This window comes from Hippopotamus amphibius, chromosome X (genome assembly GCF_030028045.1).
Source record: "Hippopotamus amphibius kiboko isolate mHipAmp2 chromosome X, mHipAmp2.hap2, whole genome shotgun sequence".
Lineage (NCBI taxonomy): Eukaryota > Metazoa > Chordata > Mammalia > Artiodactyla > Hippopotamidae > Hippopotamus > Hippopotamus amphibius.
Window position 1 is genome coordinate 109,265,603 of NC_080203.1, and position 17,672 is coordinate 109,283,274.

Here is a 17,672-nt window from a genome sequence, read left to right on the forward strand (position 1 = left end):
ACTTTGTATGGTGACAGATGGTAAATAGACCTATTGGGTGATCATTTCACAGTACATACAAATGTCAAATCACTAGGTTGTACACCTGAAACTAATATAATGTTGTATGTCAGTTATACTTCAAGAATAAAAAAAAAAAAAAAAAAAAAGAATGACGGCAGTCACCTGCGAGCCAAGAGAGGGAAAGTCTAGAGAAGCCAAGGGCGGGGGCCAGGAGCACAAGGCTTTGTGGCCAGTGATTGGCGCCCCTAACGGGCAGTCAGGGAGGGAGGGGCGGCAGAGAATCTGGCTATTTGCTCCTCTCCGTAAGGCCAATGAGGAGGGTGTTTTGAGGCCTGTGTTCTTCCTATCTTTTTGTTCACTGTCAGTTAACAATGGCCATTTCCCAGCTATTTGATGTGCGAGTGAACGTTGTGCAGTGCACATGAAAAGCAATACTGTTCTGCTAGAGCGTTGCTAAGGAACCGTCAGGGGAAGCTAATTTTAAATGTCTGCACCAGCCATCTTTTCACCGCTGAGCGCCTCTGATGTGTTGATTTTAACAGATAAAAGTCTTCTGTCTTCCACCCACCTCCTTATCCCCCACCTGCCAGCCTCTTCTCCACCCGATCTTCACTGTCTCCTCTCCCTAGATGCCACGATTCATAATGAGAAGGCCACATGCTGGTTTGACATAAACGAAAACGCATTCACCTTTATCCTGCCAGCTTTTGCTAGTACCTCCCATATACCAGTGGCGGTGTTAGGGATGCAAAGGAGAAATGCCAAGTTCCTTGCCGTCAAGGTGCTTCTAGTCAGTTGGGGGGACGCGGCCTTCCGGAGAAGTTCGTATCACAGCACAGTAGTATTACTGCTGTAATGGAGACATCTACGACATGAGAGAATCCTAGAAACACCCTTCCAGATAAAGGAGTGGGGTAGCCTCAAGCAGAGCAAGTGTCTTCCTCAAGATCACACAGCTGCTTCTGGGGCCAGAACTTTGGGCCCCGCATCTCACACACATTTCACTGACCCCAAGCTTTCCCTTGAAGGTCACGGACAGGCGTGTCATCCCAACTCCTTGACCTGAAAGATTATTTATCTGCTCTGTGGGAAGTTAGTGGCTGCCCTGGGCATTTCCTTCACATCTGAACACCTAGAGTATGTCAGAGGAGAGGCCACAGCAGGGCTCAGGGCTCAGCGGCAGCCTTTTTGCACTGGGGGTCTGGACCATCCTAATTATCTTAAGGTGAGATCTTTGCACTGTCTCCCTGCATCCTCCTTTTAGAGTCTTTGACGCTAAATACCACGTGGGCATGAAAGATCAGAAATATGTACCTCCGCTGCTATGGTATTTGGCAGTCAGCCTCTCTGATGGCATATTTACTTGTATGATGTTAATTTACTTACATGGAAACCTGGGAAACTCTACTCAGGCTGCCTGGTTAGTGTTTACTACATTCGTGCTTATGGAAGCATACCATCCCCTGAGTGCTAATCTGAGTTCTCAAATAGGGGATGAGCAGGCTTTGTCTGATACCAATTCCATTAACCAAGTTCCTACTTAACTCGGTTGTACCCTTGTGGCCTGAGAGAATTCATTCATTTTCCTGAAGAAAACACAATCAAACAAAACAAAAAACACATAACAAGAGAGTAGACAGGGTGCTAGAAGAGCTGGCTGGTCTTTCTGTGATGCTATGACTCTGACATTTTCTTTTCTTTTTTCGGCTACTTCCTACCAAATTATACCTTATCATAGGCCCCTTATGATTCTGCACCCAGTTGCAATGTGTGGGGTCTTTTTTCCCACACCACCAAACAATTCTCATATACCAGCTGGGTGTCCTACCATTCAACTCAATTCTGACTCTGTCTACCCAGACATAGGATCCGATGCCACAGGTTAAGGTCTCAGTCCCCAAGGCTGCCCCTCCCCTCCTCACTTCAGAGTGCCAGTTTTAAGTCCAAGTTGTCAGCTGGGCTTCTGGCCCACTGGCTACAGACTAGAGATTCCAACAGCCCCTTCTTTGGGTTCGATTAATTTGCTGGAGCAGCGCACAGAACGCAGAGAACCATTTTACTTCCTAGATCACTGGTTTATCACACGAGGGTGTAACTCAGCAACAGCCAGATGGATGAGATGCGTAGGGCAAGACATGGGGAGAGGGTGCAGCGCTTCCATGCCCTATCTGGGCACTCCACTCTCCCCACGTCTCCACGTGTTCACCAACCCGGAAGCTCTCCAAACCCTGTCCTTTTGGGCTTATGTGGAGGCTTCATTACAGAGGCCGGATTGATTAAATCGTTGGCCACTGGAGACTGATTCAACCTCCAGCCCTTCTCCCCTCCCTGGAGGTCAGGGGGTAGGACTGAAGGCTCCAACCCTCTCATCACTTGGCTGGCTCCCCTGGCAAGCAACCCCCATCCTGAGGTGCTTTCCAGGAGTCACCTTGGTAACATAACAAAAGATACCTTGCTGCTGCGCATCACAGGACATTCCAAGGGTTTTAGGAGAGCTGTGACTGGAAGGACAAACACTAAATATATATTTCCTGTTATAAATCACAGTGTCACACCTATTTCTCCATACATTTAAATGGCTAATAAGTCTTACCATTGTAAAAATAGGCTGATCATCAGCGCACTCTCAGCAGTGGTTTTTCAAGCACGTAGACCCCAGACGGGTTGGAACCAGAAGGTTGGTGATGCGCACTCCCAATGACCTCATCACCACCCAATCAGAAGCATGTCCAGGAGCTGACCACACACCCCACAAACCCCCTCCCTCACCCTTTCTTTATAAACCTTTCCCTGAAAGCCTTTGGGGAGTTCGGGTCTTTTAAGCACTAGCTGCCCTGGATTCCTTGCTTGGCACCCTGCGATAAAGCTATTCTTTTCTACAAAACCCAAAAAATAAAGATTTCTTTAAAAAGTGCTTTTTTGGATGCTTTATTTCTAACTAAAGGCCTTTTTTTTTTTTTACATTTTGAAAGATTGGAGGATATATAAATATATATACATATGGTAGGATTTAGTGGGACTATCTTACCAATTAGTAGGTATGTTAAGTTGCTGTTAAGCCAAAAATCTTGAGATTCGTAACATCTCAGGATTAGACACTCTCCCAAATTGGAAGGGCCTCCAAAGGTCCTCTTAGCATCTTTGATGGTCACGATAGTGGCTTTGGACCTTTGCTGACCATTATCCATAATAAGAGAAAGATTTTTCCTCTCAAACCTTTGCAGAGATACAAAACAACAAATATGTATGTACCCACCATACATACACCACACATATAAGTATACAGTCACAAACATACAAAGATCAGAACCAAAAGGTTCATGAAACAATACTTTCTTTACTACATAGAATTCACGGTTTCTCGGTTTTCTTTATTGAAAAAGCAAATGCTGGTTGCAACCCACTCGACTGATTTTCTGATCCAGTGGGTTAAAAATACTGATCTAACGGAGCTCAGTTTTCCTTGCTCAGGTGAATATCTTTTTGAAAAAAATTACATTTTAAAAGTTTTACCGTGGACGTTTATGCCAAGCCCTGGCTAGGATCTGAGGGAACACTGTATTTTTAATCCAGGTCTGCCATCCACATCCCCATTGCTGTGTTACGAGAAATGAAGCTCGCGTTTGCTACAGCTGTTTCGGACAGCTGTTTGAGTAACTTAAAACAGATGTTAGAGCCAGAGGGCTGACATTTAGTGGAAATGTGCTATTACATGCCACCTCACGGTTTACTTAACCCTGCTACATAATTGCCCACAGAGGAGAAGACCTTTTTTTTAATATTGTGTTTTTCATAAATATAAAGCACATAGATAGGGGAGTTATTGTGTACTTTAAATTCACAACTTCCTTGTTACTCTTTCCCACAGTTCTGACTTAGTGCTAAGTCTTCAGGTGTCAGCTAATCTTCACCTTTCATTTCCATTAGTACCTGGATGTCCAAAGAAGTGAAGCGCCGCATTCATGGCCACTCAGCAAGTTCAGTTAGGCTTCAGCTCTTATCTTGATGTCCTTGCTAAACTATTATATTAATTAATAAAGGGGGCTGCACGCTTCCCCACTTACTGGTCACTGAGAGCCAGCACGGCCCTGCCTCATAGCCACTATAAACCACAGGGAGTTCAAGGTGGTAACGTGTGCCTGTTTAGCTTTGCGATCCTATCTTTCCTGATGACTCTCTAGCTCTAGTTAATCATTCACAACCACCTGAGGACCTGTGTATGAAACAGAATGTTAGCCCATTTTTCTCTAACCCATTTAATCTACCTATATAATCTCTCCCTGTGTCTATAAATAGATGTAGATGTTGAATTTCACTGTAATAAAAATCATTATCTACCATAAGATACTTTCTAAATCTCCACCATTATTCCACAGGAACGCTACATGGGTCGAACGAACAACAAACATCATTTTAAAATCAACTCTTTAAGCCTTTGGTCCACACGTCTCTGATCATTTAGCAGTCTAAGAACAGAGAGTTTGTTCGATGCATGTGCGTTCCTGAAAGAAAATGCTTCCCTCGTCGGGGCATGGTATTGGCCTCTGTAAAAATGAGGTGCCACTGTACATAGATTAATGATAGGATCCAAGATGAGCTCTTAGTGCAAAAGACAACTCAGGAGGCAGTCGGCGCTGTTGTGTGGGTGTTGCTGCTGCCTGTATAGTCTCTTACCTGCTGACCTGTGCCCCGCTATTTTTATCCCTAACAGCGCGAGCCCTCCTCTCCCCCTCATATTCCTCCCTCCCAAATAAGCCCACATACAGTCTGTTAAATGCCTCAAAATTAGCAACCCGACAGCTTAGCAAAACCTGCCACCTTCTAAAACGCAAGCCTTGTCTGCGGTTCTCTTATGGAAGAGCAACGTAAAGAACCAAGACGGACAGGAGCATCCTGGGCCCCCTTGCAGGCTCCCTTCTCTTTCCTCTTGGCTTCCAGAAAGGATCTGAGCTGCTGTGCCTTTATGCTGGGGCCGGCAAACTGCAGTCAGTGGGCCAAATCTGGCCTGCTACCTGTCTTTATAAATAAGGTGTGATTCTAACACAGCCACCCCCGTTCATTTGCATATTGTCTACAGGGGCTTTCTCACTCCAAGGGCAGAGTAGTTGTGCCAGAGCTGAATAGCTGCTACGGAGACTGTGACGGGCAAAGCCTAAAATGTTTTCTCTCTGCTGGTCTACAGAGAAAGTGTGCCAGCCCGGGCTTTACGTTATTAAATTGTTGTCCATTCTAGCTCATCACATATATATAGTCACAGATTTCAGTGCTGATCAACTGTCAGCTCAACAAAACTGCTTTTGAATTGATTTCTGCATGTATACCCGTGTTCACCAAAGATCCTGCATTTTCGATCAAGTACAGCCATTTCAATCTTCTTTCCCTTGTAATGAAACAGGAATCCTAAAAAGGGACTCATTCTTCCTTAACTTTTTTACAACCGTCAGTGAACTGAGATAAAGAAGCTAATAAAGATACCCAGAAACACTAACGTCCTGCAACTCTGACTCTGACTACTGAATTACAGCCCATCATCTCAAGTTCGCACTGCCTGAGGAAACGAGACTTCTCCAGGCCTGACCAAGCTCTTTATTTAGACTCAAGACTCCCCAGCACACTTCCTTTTTCTCTTGATTCATTTCCTGACAGACAGCATACCACATTGCCAGATGGACCCCCTAACCCGGGGTCTAAGGAAACTCATTTCCAAAGAATGTGTTTTGGAAATAAAACTTTTATCTGGTACTTTAGTTCTTGGTGAAGAATTTTTTTTTAATGGTGCAACCAATGAACCTCTATCTTGTCAGTGCAGCAGCTATTCCTGATACAAGCAGAAAACATCTGTTTTAACTATCTTTAAACAAAAAGCGACCTCCCTTTGTACTATGCTAACAAGCACACTGGAACCCAAGTGACGAGGGAGGATTTTCAGAGAGGTTATGGATCACATAGCTCCTGGAGGTCCGCTTTGCAGAAAACATGGTTTCTGAAGAAGCACCAGAAACAAAACCCAAATCATTTGCTGCATCTTCAGCAGTGACCTGAATGTGGCTTGGTGAAGAATTAATAAAGATATGTAACCTTTAGCACTCGAGGAACCATAATTACATTCTAAAGCTACATCACATTGCTTTCTAACAACACTGTCGTTCCTAAGGTTCTGAAGTTTTAAAAATAGACCCAAGTTAAGGACCTACTCTATAGCACAGGGAACTATACTCAATATTTTGTAATAACCTATATGGGAAAAGAATCAGAAAAAGAATACACACACACACACATATGTAAAACTGAATCACTTTGCACACCTGCAACTAACACAACATTGTAAATCAACTGTACCTCAATTTAGAAAAAGAAAAAGAAGAAAAATATACCCAAGCCAGAACCAGATACCAGCCCTTGGCATCCAAGCCAAAGAAGAGCAGGCAAGGCCAAGCTGCCTACAACATCAACGGACTCTTGGCCATGACCTAGTGGCTACCTTACTAATTTAGTTCAGCCAGCATTTACCAAATACCCATAGTGCCGAGGTATTGTAGAGGTATCAGGGATAGAGAGGTAGGTGAGCACCATGTGGACCCTGCCTTCAGGGAGTTCATAGTCTTGTCGGGGAAGAGAATTCATTCTACCACCAGACAGTATAACCATGAAGTAAAAGGTTTTTTAAAACTTTTGCTCACGGAGTCAAAAAGAATGGATGACTAATTCACGCTGGGGTTGGTGTGCGCCATGGAGAATGAAAGGATGCTCTCCCTCTTCCCTTTTCACCATCATCTGGCATGGGCCTACCACTGGGAGCACCCGCAACTGAGGAGCCAATACCCTTTGTTCTCTTTTTCCTGGTTTGAGGAAATACCTTGACCATGTTTATTACATTGTCAAGCATGCAGTTTCTGTATCCCCAAGAAATCTCTGACTCAGGAAAATTCAGAAGGAAGGCAGAGGCAGGGGGAGGGTCATACTTAGAAGACCTTTAAATGTACACTAGACGTTTTAAACCCTAAGCGTGAGTTTGGAAACGTTTCTTCTGGATTAGCAGCTCTTCCTTCTAGACGAGTGCTCAAGTTGTTTCAGGGGGTCGTAGGTCCTCCTGGAGCGTGTCGGGGGCAAGGGGGTTGCTGCACACCGTCTCTCACCGCTCTGCTTGTATCTGCTCTAAATACTGGATTTCACACGGCATTGTTTTAGCAAGTGTCCCACTGCTAAAGTCACAGTTTGAAAACCAGTATTTCACTTGGGAGACCCCAGAAATTGCACGCCCAAGACATGCCAGGTATGGTCAAGCAGTCCCCGATTTTCTGTCTAGTTATAAACGTTAGTGTAGGACTTTCCCATCAGAACCTGCTTTTCAAAAATAAATAACTGCATCTAGATCTAGGCTTCTATAAAACAAACAAAGGCCAAGGGGTTTGTGGCTGACCCTCAAGGCCCCTGGCATCTATTGAATCATGAGGAGGAAGGTGAAGGCTCATTCCTGAATCTGGCTCCGTGGCTCGCCCGTAAGTGGGACTTACCTCCTTCCCGCTTTGTTTCAATGCTCTCCAGTGTCCCCAGTGCCATCATGGACATGCTCAGCTTCTATGAGATAGAACAAGTCCTCCCAAGAGGAGGGAGTCTAGCCTCTATGCGGTGCTCTACCTTGCCTTTGGAGTGCAGATTTTTGGCACCCCAAACCAACTACTGTTTATGTTTTGGGGTGTTGGTCGTCAAGTGGACAATAAAGAGATTCTGAGATTTTGGGAGAGTACGCTCGAGATTCTACAGTTGCCCTTGAAAACAATACTCGATTTGTCAGATTTCTATGCTGTGCCGGCTTTCATCCAGTTGAACACGTGAGCTCTGTGGATTCTATAAGTGATGTCTCCTGGATCATGTTATGTGTTTACACCAATTTTAAGTGTATGCAAAGGTTATTTGACTGGATGTGTCTTTTGGGTCTTTTTGTTTCTGTTTTTTTTTTTTTTCCAGAAGGGGATAGATGAATTATCATCTCAACATTTGTTTGGTAAAAGAAGCAAATTGGTATGAAACTGTATATTTATGCATGTTTTTTTTTTCCTTTCTGATATCTCTGCCTCTTCCTCTCTCTATTATTAAAGGAAGAAATACCCCTGGGAAGCCAGTGAGAGAGGTTAGTGAGATTCAGGCTCACAGCCATGGCTTCTGTCTGTCTCATCCCGCTTTCTGTGTTTGGCGTTTGTGTAAGAATTGTGTGCGTGCACGCGCATGTGTGTATTCCACGTGTCATCAGGTGAGGATGGTCGTCACCTCTCCACTTGCAGCTCATGAGGAACATTCCTCCAGTGTTCACTGTCATTGTCGTCACCATGACAACAGGACCAGGGGTTGGGGGAACAGGAATCTCTTTTCAATGGCAACCCTTTGCAGTCCCTAGGTTGGAATCCTGCAGTTTATCATCTGTTGCCATTTGCAGCCCAGACAAAATCTTCAACATACATTTAGCCTTGAACATAACTGATGAGTCATAAAGCTTCCTTCTACTTCGAGGACCCTAGCATTTTCTGCCAGTGCCCTTAGTTTTTTACTCTTCTGGGATGACTTCATTTTGCTTTTGTTTTCTTTTTCCTGGTTCCTACACTCTTTCCCACTTTAGCTAACATTTTTTGAGCACTTACTGTGTGCCAAGGACTTTTCTAAGCACTCACCATCTTTTTCATTATGTAATCTTCAGGACGAGCCTATGAGGTAGGTACTCTTATTAACGCCATTTTACAGATAAGGAAACTGAGTCAATGAAAGGGTAAGCAGCGTGTCCAAGGTAGCAGAACCAGGATTTGAATCCAGGCCGTCTGGGGCCAGAGCCACACTCTTAATGGTGTGTGAAAAGCATATGTCATCTCAACTTGCCCTTTAGAAGATGCTTTTTTTTACTTGGCATTTGGAGCCAGATAAAACAATAACAAATTAGGGATAAAAAGTGAATTTGGGAGTCTTGAGGGATTTTTTTTAATGCCTTTTATAGGTAGGGCACACTGTTATCAATGAATGTGGTTTGGAGCTTTACAGTAAAAGCTGCTTCATACTTCTGTTCTACCAGGAATATTAGCTTATCGTTGAGTTACCTAATGAAATGCCATTGGATGACAGAGTGTTGAGTGACAGCCCAAGTGAAACAAGATTGTCCTTACCAAGAGTTTGGTGTGAAGGACGCAAGAAGGAAAGCTCTCCCATGGATGGCAAAAGTGTGTACTATTGTGGGAGACAGGTTGGACGGGTGGGGAGTCCTTATGTGAGAAAGTTCTGGATCCTTAGCAACAGGTGGACAGGAGTAGCCACTGATTTATTTAAATATAAGGAGTCATGCTGGAAAGTCAGCCAACGCCATGCCGTGCAGGTCTAATCAAGTGAAGGATCCCTCAGCGTGTCTACAGCAGTGCTCCCTTCCAAGGCTTGTGGGGTTCAAGGGAGGGAGTGGTGGGCTGGGAGGAGAAACAGGAAACCTGAATCCGTGAAGCACTGAATGCTCCTGACGGTTTGCCTTATGTGAGACTTCTTGGGTTCATTCTGATGGTAAGTGCCCCTTAAAATTTATTTTAACTTGTGGTCAAAAGTTGCACCATATTTTTAACCACCCTGAACATGTGTCTCTCATGAACAAATTTTAGAAAAGGCCAGCACATAATAATTGAAGTCACAGAGGCAGTTGGAAACTTTACTACCTGCGGTGTATTATAGTCAGATAAGTTTCCAGAAAGCCAGAGAATCAAAACAATAGTGATTTTTTTTAATGCTACGAAAGTACCCCAGATGTGCAATAGACCCGATATTTTTTCAAAGATTAAATTATAGAGAGGACAAGAGAAGCACATTTCACTGCGGTATTCTGACTTTGCTTGGGCCGACTGAATGCTCGCCATTTCTTTGGGAATAGTATTTAAAAAAAAAAACAAAAAAAAAACAGAGTGCCAGATTGCTACTGAGGTCTTGGATCTCCGCCAGGAAGTCTCAATTTCAATCACCGCAGTGAACAACTCCCTGAGGCAGAGGTGGCATGTGAGACTCAGTGTGTCACAGTTTGCGCCAGTGTGGAAAATCATACAACTGCCCTAATGTTAAATGCACGGTGCCTTTCTCTTCCACAATCCTTGCTTAAGAATGCATTAAATGAATGCTTTCTATAGATATATTTTAAGTCTACTTGTGCCTGAAGCTAATCGCAGATGCCTGTATCCTGCCTGTTTTCCAGGACCTCTCATGCTCGAAGTACAAAGATTTTCATTTTGACTTTAGAAAAATCTGTCTAGTGAAATGAACGATGTCACTAATGTTCCGCCTTACACGCATGGATAACAGAAACAGGATACGAATCTATTTTCTGTGTCCCTATCTGTGTGTGGTTTTATGCCTCCAGCGGGTTGAGATATATGATTCTTTGGAGCAGTATTTAGTCAAAGAGAGAATTTTTTTTCTGGCTCCAGGGCAAACCTCTGTGGAAATACTGGAAGGTATCTGTAAACAAAGTAATGAAAGACATCATACAGATACAGTGAGGTGACTCAGAACGTTCATTTTTCTAGCACAGGGACGGCCATGAGGTCATTTGTGAACATGTAACCATCTGGACAGGTTAAAGGCCACCCAACATTTTGTGGGAGTATGTGTGGTGTATTAAGAATCATGAACCTCTGGCCTGCTAACATTTTAAACAGCAGATACCCCTAGAACTTATGCCTCTAAAGAGACTCAAGAATTTCCCTTCCAGGTAGGAACTGAACACCATTTTGAAGAGTACAAGCACCACTTGGCTATATAATCTATAAATGCATTTACTTGTCTCTCTTATCTTTTGAACTGCAGTCTACACCTTCTAGCACACAGTCTAAAATAGGTACTTTTTGATTACTATCAAAAAGCTGATGGGGAAAAAAATGATTTCTTCCCTGCTTTATAATACATTTTCCTAGCTACCAGGTGGACTATACTACGGGCAGATGTGGGTAATAAGAAATAGTTGGAATTATATTTAGGTATCAGGTTGTAAGAGTCTCAGGTTTTGTTTCTACTGGGTTCATTCCTTGCTGTCAAGATTGCGAGCCATTTAAAATTTGCAGTTAGTCCAGCTATCTTCTATTACACATGAACAACTGTGCAGATTTCCCAGGGTTGCTGGGCAGTCAAAAGTAGACACAAGGAAGCCCTCTAACCTGATGGCATCAGTTAGATACTCGCGCTCTGAGGAGCAGCAAAGGACCCACTATGTCTTCCTGTGGTTTTTATGCTTTAGAAAAGCCAAAGATGATTTTTGTTCTTCACTGAGGGCTGCCAACCTACTGGCCCACTCTACATATAGTACATATGCTTTGTTAAAAGTTTTTATATTTGCAGCCTCAGCCACAATCCAGAGTGATTTTTTTTAAAGCATAATTAGTCCTCACTGAAACTTTCTGCGCTAATGAAGCTCAAAGAGATTTACAGACTTGGTCACCTTAAGATAAATGGTTGAACAGCATGAAACTTTTAATAAGTCATAACTTGATCTGGCGCCATCGCTGGTTAAGTGCCTGCCTATGAATCCTCTTCAGATCCTCTCATATATTTAAAAACGATTTGTCTCTTGAAATAAATATTAGAATAGAATACCTGCCCTAGTCTATCTTTAATTTTTATAGGGATTTTAACAGTTATTATGGGAATCTCTAAAGCTGATACATGGCAGGGTAGTAATAGCCTAGTAAAGCATTTTTATTCTCAAAGACGGTACTTGAATAGTGGAATGATTTACTAATGTTCAAGAATTAAAATTAGCCATATAAAAATATGGGACATATATGAAAAGGCAAGTCATAAAGTATGCCTCAAATTATCTTACTCTAGATCTGAATGTTGCCACAAAGCACCCAGGGACATTGTGCTGCTTTTATGCTCCGTGCTGGGGGATTAATGCTAGGTCGTGTCACATTATTATTAGAAGGCTATTTTGATAGTTAACCCTCACTTAAGAGGAAGATCAAAAACGGATTCACAGGACACCTAAATCCATGCTATACATGCGGGTCATATTATAATTAAGCTCTCGAAAAGTGACATTTTTTCCCTGAAGCCTGCTAATCCGAATGTTAATAGTGTATAAAAAGGTCAATTCATTTAGCCAACATAATTTTTACAAAAAATCTAATTGTCAGGATTAAAAATGGATTTGTTTAAACCTTGCTTTGAACCCTGACCTACTTCTAAATTGCTTTGCTTTAGGCCACACCTATAATAAAAATATTGATTGTACACAGTTTTAAACAATAAATCATTACTCAAATGTAAAAAAAAAAAAAAAAAAAGGTCAATTCAAGAGTTTATCTTTCAACTCAAGTAAAGGCAGAGAGAAAACAGTCACCTCCGTCATAGCCTTAGACACGAGCCAACACCTTGTAGCAGCCTCGAGATGAAGATTTCCTGTCATGGTGATGGCAGTAGGGTGGCGGCGGTGGTGATGGTAGTGGTGATAGTTATGGTGGTGGTTGTTTGATAGTCAAAAAAAAAAAAAAAAAGAACATTTTAATACAAGTACACAGTAAGTAACCTCCCACAACAAGGTGGAGAAGATACATCGCATCACGAATTTTTCCTGTTACGACAGGTCTCTTGTGCTTATCCATGGAATGCTTTTGATGTATATTTACATGGGGAAGATGAGTGCAGTCTTTGACTTTTTCCCATTTATATGACAGTAGGAGCCTGATCCAATGTGAGGCTGATACTAACAACGTGGAATGGCTTCATTAACCAGGCTTTGCTTCTTCCTGGAAAACTGGTGAAAAACCAAACCCTGTTGTGTATCCCCTCGATGCAGCTTCTGTGTTGTCTTCACGTAGAAACAGGGGCTGATGTCCCAAATGGCAAAGAGTTGGGGTGACGATAACCACACCTTGTGTCAAGTCTGCCTTTCTCTTTGTTTTCCAGGACACAATGTAGGAAGCCTTTTCCACTTGGCAGATGATTTGGGCAGAGCGATGGAGTCCTTAGTTTCAGTCATGACAGATGAAGAAGGGGCAGAATAAATGTTTTACAACTCCTGATTCCCGCATGGTTTTTATAATATTCATACAACAAAGAGGATTAGACAGTAAGAGTTTACAAGAAAAAAAATCTATATTTTTGTGAAGGGTAGTGGTACTATACTGTAGATTTCAGTAGTTTCTAAGTCTGTTATTGTTTTGTTAACAATGGCAGGTTTTACACGTCTATGCAATTGTACAAAAAAAGTTATGAGAAAACTACATGTAAAATCTTGATAGCTAAATAACTTGCCATTTCTTTATATGGAACGCATTTTGGGTTGTTTAAAAATTTATAACAGTTATAAAGAAAGATTGTACTAAAGTGTGCTTTATAAAAAAAAAAAGTTGTTTATAAAAACCCCTAAAAACAAACACATACACACACACACACACACACACACACAAACTCTGAGGCAGCGCATTGTTTTGCATCCTTTTAGCGTGATATCCATATGAAATTCATGGCTTTTTTTTTTGCTTTTCTTGCATATTAAAGATAGGACTTCCTTTAACACCACCAAACGACTACTTCATACGGCTGTTTTTGGAACTGTTGACTGAGTGGGGACTGGCTGTGGGTTTTCGTTTTACACATCTATATGTCTATAAGTATGTAAGTACTATAGGTATATAGAGAAACAGATATAAATTTCAAGAGACCTTTTAAATTTCTCGTGCAAATGTTCTTGGAACGAAATTGCTTCTGGTCATCCAGGCCTACCTGCTTGGGTCTAGAATGATTTTTCCCTGGAGCCTGAAGCCAGCAGGAAACTACCACACTAAAACATTGTCTGCGGCTCCAGATGTTTCTCATTTTAAACTTTCCACTCACAACTAGAGTACTGAATTTTTTTCAGGGACATGTGAATGAATACACAGGACTTACTATGTCAGCGTAATCCGCTGGTTGATGTATTCAGCTTCCTGCTGCTGGCGATGCCACGGTTTAGATTTAATGATGCTTCGGTGAAAGCCAGAGCATCAGAAGGCATTTGTAACTCCCAGGCAGGAGGAGGACTAGGGTAGAGCTGGAGAGCTATGGACTTCCAGCCCGTCCCTCAGATGGAGCAGGCCACTCGTGACGTAAAGGATTCGATGAATGTTCATAACCTTACAGAGAAAGCTTTGTAATTACAACTAAATTATTCTTTTCTCACAGTCAAACAGCAGTGGGTGTCCTGGTTTTCCGGTTTTTTAAGATTTGTTTCCCATTGCTATCAGTTTGTAAATGCCACAAGACTTAATGTACAATAACCCTTGTGAAACTGTGTAAGACAGTAGCGCCATCACATTGTGATCCTGTCAGATATCCACCCAGAAGCCCACGAACCATGTTTCCCTCCTTGACATTTCTCTACAAGTAACTCCAGACAGGTCTGTAAGTGGGAACGCAAGTTGATTCAAATGTTCCAAAAGGTACTCCAAACCCTTTTCTGGTGGATTAGGCAGGTTACATGCATAAATAAACAGAAATCATTCAAACAGAGGAGAACGCTCAAGAGGACTAACCGGTAGGAAAAAGCTTTACTCTTTCATTTCATCTTATTCGTCTTTCACTTTTTTAAAAATCATTCATTCAACAGAAATCACCGTGTGACCTACCATTTTGCAAATCTGTTACCTCTTACGTCAAGTGTAATTCACTTTTGGAGAGTGGGTTTTGTTCCTTCTTTTACTAGTGATAATTAACATCAGACATGGCTTCTCATGCTACTTCTACCTCACTTTGGTTTTGGGGTGTTCCTAATAATCGTGCACACCTGATTTCACAGCTTCACCACCTGTCCCTTGTGTGAACACTTTCCTCCATTTCTGTCTTCCTTCATAATTTCCGAAAGAAAACCCAAAGCTCTAAGGTAACAAATTACGTGAAGATTTGATTTTAGTCTTGCATTTTTTTCCTTTCTGTGACGCTGGACTTTTCCTTTACCTGAGGATTTTTTTTTTAACCATGGTTTAAAACAAGGGGTTACTTTATTTCCTACTAAGAAGTTGCATTCTAAAATCAGAGGTAAATAGAGCGCTTAATTTTGTTTTAATCTTTTGTTTTATTTTATCTTTTAGACATTAGTTCTGGAGTGAGTCTGTCAAAATATCTGAATAAAAACTGAGAGCTTTATTGCTACGTTTTAAGCATAATTTGGACATTATTTCGTATTCTTTATAACCACCGAGTATTAAACTGTAAATCATAATCAGCGTAACGGAAGCATAAACATCCCTTGGCATGTTATGTCTTTGTTTTCAGGTACTGGGTTCTTACTTGAGTATCATAATATATCGTGTTTTAACACCAACACTGTAACATTTACTAATTATTTTTTTAAACTTCAGTTTTACTGCATTTTCACAACATATCAGACTTCACCAAATATATGCCTTACTATTGTATTATATTACTGCTTTACTGTGTATCTCAATAAAGCACGCAGTTATGTTACAAAAAAGTATTGATTGGACTGCAGTACTTTGTTTTTATTTTATTTCAGTTACTGTTTACATAGGTAATACTTTCATATCATTAAAAACTGAAAATCTCTAGAAAGCCAAACACTGAAAACATCCGGACTACCCTATTCCCACCTCATCCTCACTGCCCTCTGAGTAGATATTAATAATTTCTGGTGCATCCTTCCAAAGTGTCATTATTATATAAGCAATTACAAACACATGTTCCTAGTTTTTTTCCTTTTTATTACACAGAAGCTAGCATTCTGTGCAGCCAGTTATGTATCTTGGTTTTTTAAACTTCAGAATGGACTCAAGAGATCCATTCTTAATTATACTGAAGTAGATCTTTTCATTTCAATATATAAAATGCTTTCTCATACTTCTTTATGGCTGTCTAATAATCCAGCATATGTTTGTGACATATTATTTAAGCAGTCCCCTTTGGTGGGATATGTGGGTTTTCCTCTTTTGCTCTGACAAGCACTACCACACATCTCTGATTTCATCTTTTCACTTGTGCAAAAATATGTCCGTAGGACATTCTTAGAAGGGAGATTTCTGGATCAAAGGTGGTAAGCATTGGTAGCTCGGGACGTACGTTTATGCAGCAATGCTCATAGTGTTTGTTTTGTTTTCTGTTTTAGTAATAAAAAGTGTATGAATCAGCCAGATTGCAGTTGACACTTTATCACTTCTATTATTATCAATAGCACCAGACCTAAGGAGACGTCTGACTGATAGAAGTCACACCTAAAATGATGCCTCAGAACTGGTTCTGGGGAGGCCATGCCTCTCATACATAGTCATGACCACCACCAGGGGAGATCCCCTCACCCCTGTCCTGCTCTGCTTCTGTCCTAGCAGCAAAGGAGGCTAGGAGAATAAGAAGCAACGTCACCTCCCGTAGGGTGAGGCTACCTTTGCCTTCCACCAACATTCTCGGAGAGGAGTTCCTCAACAGGGTTCAGATGCTGGAGGTCCAAAGGAATTACAAAAGTCCACTAGGTCCAGCCTATTCTAGTGACTTCGGAAATAACAGGAGATGGTCAAGCTGATTAAGAATGGTGGTCAGTGGGTGTGACATCACTGATACGCATCACTCAGTTGAGCGGGGGGATAATGCCAACCTAAGGGACTACTACACTGAAAGACTTCCCTTGAAACCCACATGTACCAAGACTAATTTTCATCCTATTTAAATAAATCGTTGATCCCCTCCCCCCGCCCCCCACTGCCATTCCCCAAATCTGCTTTTGTTTGAAACGCCCAGACTGGCTGTTTCGATGGCACTCAACTAGGTAACTGAGGACGCTTCAGCACTTCAGCCTGTCTAAGGCAACTGTGTGTGGCTCACTCTGAGGAGGGCATTTGGCTTGCCTTTCCACACTTGGCACAGGCTGGAGGGGAGGGAATTATTTCAGTTAAAAATTAAAATGGATCAAGCTGGCGCAGACTGTGCATCAGCAAGCAGAATGTGTGTTCGGGGGAAAGCACCAAGACTAGTGGATGTGTTCTGTGGAGCCGCGATGGGATTTCCCTGAAACTGTAATGCTCTGATGGTGGAATGAATACAAAGGCAAGCACTGGCACACTTGCAAAGACTCTGCCTTCAAGTTAAGTGCAGGAAGGACATGAATCGCATTCTTTCCCACAGTAGCAAAGCCGCTAGAGGAGGAACCATAAACACATCCTCTGCTGCTCCCTGGGCTTCAGAGTACTGTGATCTCACGGACTTCTCTGACAACACAAGAGTGGCAGCACACCAGACATGCCGTAACAAGCAATATCATGTGAGTGTGTGCAGCTCGGGGATGTTTGAGAGTGGCTTTCATATACAGAAAAGATTATGTACAGTAACTTTAGGCTTCAATTCTATGTGTGTCTGTGTCTGTGCACGTGTTTGTGTTTTATATATATTCAGGATAAATTTTGAGCTCTTCTGTAAGTTTTTGTTTTGAAATAATTCAAACTTAAACAAAAGTTACAAGAGTAGTACAAAGAACCCCCATATACACTTCACCTAGATTCAATAATTTTTTACATTGTGTCCCATTTACTTTCTCTCTCCTTCCTCACCCTCTCTTTTCTCCCTCTCCTCCCTCCACAGAGTTGACTCTTGAACAACAATGGGGTTGGGGCACCCACCCACTGCACAGTTGAAAATCTATGCATAACTCTTATACTTGGCCCTCCATATAAACGGTT

General features: G+C 42.0%; 1 protein-coding gene across 9 annotated transcripts in view; it reads left to right on the plus strand.

Annotated features, from left to right (window-relative positions):
• Nucleotides 1-15,064, plus strand: part of DMD (dystrophin) — a 1,940,210-nt gene extending 1,925,146 nt beyond the window's left edge. For 6 of the 9 annotated variants that reach the window (XM_057717394.1, XM_057717395.1, XM_057717398.1 and 3 more), the window contains 2 exons: nucleotides 8,103-8,134; nucleotides 12,919-15,064. In XM_057717394.1, the coding sequence (XP_057573377.1) occupies nucleotides 8,103-8,134; nucleotides 12,919-12,930 (44 nt within the window). In that variant the 3' untranslated portion in view covers nucleotides 12,931-15,064. Of the gene's footprint in view, nucleotides 1-2,610; nucleotides 2,886-8,102; nucleotides 8,135-12,918 lie in introns of those variants that run through there. The other 3 variants (XM_057717404.1, XM_057717403.1, XM_057717396.1) reach the window with 2 other exon arrangements.
• The last annotated feature ends 2,608 nt before the right edge of the window (nucleotides 15,065-17,672 follow it).